At 35.0% G+C, this 6,138-nt stretch overlaps 1 protein-coding gene across 3 annotated transcripts in view; it reads right to left on the bottom strand.

Moving 5' to 3' along the window:
- Positions 1 to 282: 282 nt before the first annotated feature.
- Positions 283 to 6,138, bottom strand: part of Fbxo38 (F-box protein 38) — a 50,325-nt gene continuing 44,469 nt past the window's right edge. For all 3 annotated transcript variants that reach the window (XM_026384377.2, XM_026384379.2, XM_026384378.2), the window contains 5 exons: positions 4,451 to 4,617; positions 3,116 to 3,261; positions 2,398 to 2,501; positions 1,944 to 2,057; positions 283 to 1,097 (listed from right to left, as the gene is read on the bottom strand). In XM_026384377.2, coding sequence (XP_026240162.1) covers positions 919 to 1,097; positions 1,944 to 2,057; positions 2,398 to 2,501; positions 3,116 to 3,261; positions 4,451 to 4,617 — 710 coding nt within the window. In that variant the 3' untranslated portion in view covers positions 283 to 918. The remainder of the gene's footprint in view (positions 1,098 to 1,943; positions 2,058 to 2,397; positions 2,502 to 3,115; positions 3,262 to 4,450; positions 4,618 to 6,138) is intronic.

Here is a 6,138-nt window from a genome sequence, read left to right as displayed (position 1 = left end):
GGGAAATTTTGCTGATCCCAAGATTGTATTATACAGAGTTCTGAGTTGAAGCTCTTGCAGTCATGAAACTTTAAACGAATTAAGAACTGCAGCCAGGCATGGTGGCACAAACACTATTCAAACTGGACAACTGTGGAAACTTATTTAGACAACTCTATATATCACTATTTTGTGCAGTATTTGCTACTCTTCCTTAAAAAAAGGGACTCAGGTCCAAGGCAAAAAAAAAAAAAAGTTTTTAATAAACTTTTATTTTATATTCAAGATAAAGCATATACACAATTGAATGTGGAAATAAATAACTAGAAATGCTTTGGAAACTTTTCCATTTCTCCCTCAAATTCATTTTTTTTAAGCACATGAGTCTTTATTTAAAGAAACATGGCAACTATAATATCAAGGGAAAAAAAGAACCACATTTTTGTACAGAAACATATAGCCTTTTTGACTATACAGTTTAGTTGTATTTTAATAACAAAAAAAGCACACAAGACACACTCTTCAACAGATTTACTCAAACAGCATTGCTCGAGAAGAAAAAGGCACAGATTTAAGGGGATGACGGTGATTATTAAGAATATAGTAAATGGGGGCTCAGTCAAAAAATGACACTTTAATGAACTAAGTCAGGAAACAAAAGAACAAAATGAACTCTCAAATTATCTGCCTTCATTAAAGTAAATTTTTAAATTAAATTGTATAAACATATGATATAAAGTTGGTACTTTAGGAAGTGTCTGTATATTTCTGCTATTTACAAATCTTTGTATACAATTTCAATGTTCGTTATACATTTCCTATAAACCAAACTGAGCCAGGGCCTCCAACCTCCATGCCCCATGACCCCGTGAAGCATTCTGGCAACTGGATGACCCTAGCTGCTTTCTGTCAGAATAGTTGGAAAGGAGGAAGAACCAATCAAATGTAGTCATCTTCAACTGGTTCTCCATTAACATCACAATAGTGGATAAAAATTGCCACTACTCGCTGAAACACACCCTTCTTCATCTGCCGCATCTCTGAGATTTCTTCCCCTATTGTTTCCATACAGATGTCTGCAGATAGCTGTCCTTTCCGTCGAGGAGCATAGATAGTACCTGGAAATGAGAGAAAGAGAGAGAGAGAGAAGGGAAGACACATACAATAAACAGAATCAGAATCATTTAGAAAGTCAATTTGATATGCTGGTCCAGAAAATACTCCTACACATGACAATATAACATAATGATGTATGAAGAGTTCATGGAATGAGTCCTTATCGCTTTAGTTTTATACCATGTTTGATGCCTGAGAAGATATGCTTGAAACCCCCTGGTCAACTAATGACACACCAGACAGGTAGGTCATATACATGTATGTGTAGTTCATAAAACTTAATTCCCCTATAAAATAGTTCTTTAAAAAATGTAGCTACAAATGAATATACAAGTGCCTTAATACCTGGGGACTCTATTAAAAACTTCTCCCTAAATTTCTGTACCTAAATTATCATAGTTCCCATGTGCCATGCATCAAAGAGCTCATAAGTTGTAGGAGAACAATTTTGTAACAGTATTGTTGATAAATACTTCAATAAAGAGTAACAAGATTATAAATATTTAGGTAATTTGCTGGGGATGGAGCTCAGTGCTATAGTGTATGCACCATATGTATGTACAAGGTCCTGGGTTCAACCAGAACAACAACAAAATTAAAAATTTATATAATACAAAGAAATCTAATAGGAAAATCTATCTGAAGGAATCTTCCCTGTCACATACACATAGTGAGTCTATTGAGCATCTATAATGTACAAATTCAGAGTTATTTTTTGGAGATGAGGGATAAAATATTTATATGGAAAACCATTTAAAAGTTTCCCTGTTCTTTTTCAAACAAAATATTAACTATTTAGTAGGATATACCCAAACTACACAATGCAAATCAAGTCAGGTCATAATTACTTTCTTCATCATCTTCAAAATCATATCTGGCAAAGCTGTTGGGCTCTGCTGCCCTCAGTGATCTTAGCCAAGGGAAGTCAGAAATCATGGAATATGGAGCTCCGTCCACAACACCTAAAATTAGAAGACAGAGGCAAAAGTGTTATTGGTATGGAAGTGCTGATAAGGTTAAACTCTGTACTTTCCTTAAGTAGCATTTTAATGCAAAACAGAGATTGAGCCAGGTGCTTCAAGTTACTTCTAACTCTCAAATCACATTAAATTTTCACCACTTTCTGTCTTTCATCATTACTCTGTTTGTTCTAGATAGCAAGACTTATACGGACAGAGCAATATTTATTTGGTTCCTGCTTCTTGCAGGTATTCAGAGATTCCCATTCATATTTTCTCCAAGTCATGTCCTTCCATCCAGCTCACAGCTATTTAGCTTTCTAATCATTGGTAAATACATTACCCTCTAAAGTATAGATTTCTCTCCCCCAAGGGTATTTGGGGTATTTCTTCAAGTCTTCTTCACTTCGAGTGGCTTCAGGGAAGAATTCATACTTAATGAGCTCCCTAGAGGAAACAGGTAAAATTAAACAAAAATTGGAAAACTGAAAATGTTAGGGTGTTGAGTAGAAAGAAGCCATCAAAATGTTCTAGGCCAGATTCTACAAACAACTCAGACAAAATATTGACTCTAATAGCACTCAAACTAGAGAATGTTAAGTCTAATCAGGTCAAAGTTACTTTTTTACTATTTTCAAAGCCCTACTGGTGAAAGAAAACCATTCTCTTAGCAAATATTTTGAGTATAGAGAATGCTTAATACATTTATATAGCAAATACATAGAAAGTCTAATTTTCTGATAATGTAAAATAGCAGTCTTATTATTTTCTTCAACTTGATCTCTTTTGCATGTCCCATAACCAAAGAAATAGTCAAACATACAATTAGTCTGTTCTTGTATAACTGTAAGTTTGAAAATAAAAAGCTACATATATACATGCACGCTCTTTAGTTTTAAGTTCTCATTTCCCTCAGTTTTTCACAAATGTTAATTTCATGACATGCTTGCCTGTAAAGCTCAGATGGAATGATTTAAAAGGAGGAATAATTGAGATTTGCTTCATGGACCCTCCACTATGAGAAATGACTGAAAAGGCTTTTCAGAGTCAGAGTTACTTACTGATTGATGTTTGCTATAGTGTCCATCCAGCTGCGAATGCGCACTTTGTTCCGTACATTGGGAGGGTTACTGAATTCATGAATAATACAGATGTGATAGGGATATGGACCACTAAACAGCTTCTGCTCCAAAGTTAGTGTGTCCACCTGTGGGAGATATCATAAAGAGGTCTTGGACCAAGAAAGAAGGTCTTAGGGATCTATGTCCCAGTGCTTGAATGAGTTTCCTTGGGTCCTCTCAGTATCAAAATCTTCGGCTGATTTGAAAATCAAATAGTCATATGTGAATCTGAACACAGCCTGCTACAATGGGGGGCAAGTCTCTGATCAGCAGACTCATGGATTTATCTCTCACTGTTATGTAAGTACCCAGAAAGCCAGAGAATCCTGATTTGGGTAACTGATCTCAATCAACCCAGAAGTCACTACTGAGAAAGGCTTTTACAGGTTTTAGTACTGACTATATCTGAATGCACACACCCATTTGACCTAAATCACAAGTCTTCTTAAGGATAGAACACACTTCTCCACCTTGTAGCCTCTGTTTACATTGTTTACTTCTCATGGAACACCCTCTTACCAATCTCTAATATGAAATCCCACCTGGCCATCTCAGTGGTACACAAGTTTATTTCCTTTTGGGGAAGGAAGTGTTCTCTGGATTTTATAGCATACAGCAAATTTTTAATACTGAGTCACTCAAAAATTTATTTGTTGAATTGATTGTTCTGGGCTCTAGCTCTCACACTGATCCCAGGGGTTCTCAACTGTTTTTTTTTTTTTTTTTTTAAACTCTCTTTTGGCATCAAGCATAATTTCATATAAAAATTTGCTTTTAATAACAATAAAAATAATAAATGTAGCTATCACATTATTGCTTACCATATACAAGCAACTGTTACAATATATCACATATATTAGCTGAAATATAACAATAACTCTAGGTATATTCTTGTATTTTAATTTTACAAATTAAGAAATTAAGACACAGAAGTTAAGAAATCTGCTATAGGTCAGAAAGCCAGAATATAAATCAGGCAGTTTGAACTCTGAGTCTATGCTCTTAGTCGTAGGTAACTATTAATAAGTATACAAACTTGTTGAATGACAATGTCCCTATATAACTTGCTAAAAACTTTATAAAAATCTAGTAGAGAAGCATTAATGAGGATTAGCAAAGACAGTCTAGATTGGTTAAAAGAACTCTGCAGAATCTCAAGAACCATTACTGTGGGTTGAGCAAATGAATAAATGCTGAGTCCAAAAGGTTGAAGATAAAATAAATAAAATGTCAACCACAATACATGTATCATTAGAAAGGAGCATAGCTTGTTACCTGCTGCATTGGGCGGAGGTATATGATACGGTTTCTCTCAGGAGGCATCCTTAGTATCTGGTCTAATACCTGATCCATATTCAGTTTCTTGCATTGTGCATAGTCAAACCGGTTTACAATTGGTGCATTTTCAACTTTTAAATGTTTCAGTACCCTGCACCTGGTAGCTACAAAATGAAAACAATGGCAAGTTCTATAAGTAATTTGTACAAACATCTAGCATCTTTGGAGGACTGGCCTAGATATTATTAGCAGATGATGTTGCAGTTCTAAACATCTTTAACATGAGTCAAGTATTATGATAGAGTACAAATAACAGTTAACAAAAGGATTTGAAAGTTCACTGTGTTCAGTTCAAAAGAAGCTGGTTGCCCTCAAGCTACTAGAGGCAATGTTAAAGTGCCTTTTTTTTCTATGAATTTACTGTCAAATAAACCAAGTACTAAAAAATGACTTGCCCACACAGGAATTGTTAAGAAAATATTTATTGAATAGAATGAATTATAACTATTAATTTATACAATCTTGTGGTAAATGGTCAAATAAATCTGGAATTAGCACATCTTATCTTACATTCACTCACAGGTAAGAGCAAAGCTGGTTTTAATTCCATCACAAGTACAGAAACAGAACCTTGGGTCAAGGGAAGAAAAGGCCCAGAAATACCTGAGTAGTTTAGTCTAAGGCTGTATAGTACAATTTGGTAACCATCAGCTATCAGGAACTATTTAAATTTAAATAAGCTAAAATATGAGAAAATTAAACTACAATTCTTCAAGCATGAGCTCAAGTGTTCAACAGCCACATGTGCTAGTGTTTATCACATTAAACAGTTTGGACACAGAACATATACACATTACAAAAAGTACTATTGAAAATGCTGGTCTACAACATGATTAAGCAGTGTTCCTGTTTATAATATGGAACATGAGGTAATAGAAAAAAATAACTGATATAATAAATGCACTTAACTATACTAGTACATCAACTTAAGAAAGTATCATCTTTCTTTTTTGTGTTTGTGTGTGTGTATGGTGCTGGGAATCAAACTCCGGGGCTTGCACATGCTAAGCAAGCACTCTACCCTTGTAGATATATCCCCAGCCATATATCCTTTATTAAATCACAAATTTCGGCCTGATCCAACTCAAGAGACAGTATTAAATGAAACAGATTATGAAACCAGAAGATTGATTTGCCTGATGTTTTTAACATTCCATAAATACAGGTGTAAGATACCTGACACAAATACCATATTCCCCTGTAAGTCTTCCCTGTAACTAACTTTGCTATTTAAACACGGAGCCAGTGCCCTGCCTTTTAGGCTCATTTTCTCCTCTGTGATGTGATGCAAAGAATGGGAACTGGTGTTGAAGACTGGGAGGATAGAGAAAGGGGATTAGATGGTGATAAAGATCAAATGGTTCTGCAATAAAACCAAACATGGTTAAGGTTAATCTCACCTGTCACTAATTTAGCAAGTAACTAAAGACTGAGCTATTTATTTAACATCTTTTGTCCCATGATAAACTGAACTAAACAACTTGCTTAAAGGAGCAAAAGGCTGGGGATGAGGCCATGTGACTCATTAACAGGTTAGAGAAGACTCAAGAGTCAAGTGCAGAAGTGGAAATCAACCAGATTCTCAGAAACTTTCTTATTCCTTTTAGAGGAATGCTTAGATAAGC

This window comes from Urocitellus parryii, chromosome 1 (genome assembly GCF_045843805.1).
Source record: "Urocitellus parryii isolate mUroPar1 chromosome 1, mUroPar1.hap1, whole genome shotgun sequence".
In the NCBI taxonomy this organism is placed as follows: Eukaryota; Metazoa; Chordata; class Mammalia; order Rodentia; family Sciuridae; genus Urocitellus; species Urocitellus parryii.
This window is presented reverse-complemented; position numbering and strand designations above follow the sequence as displayed.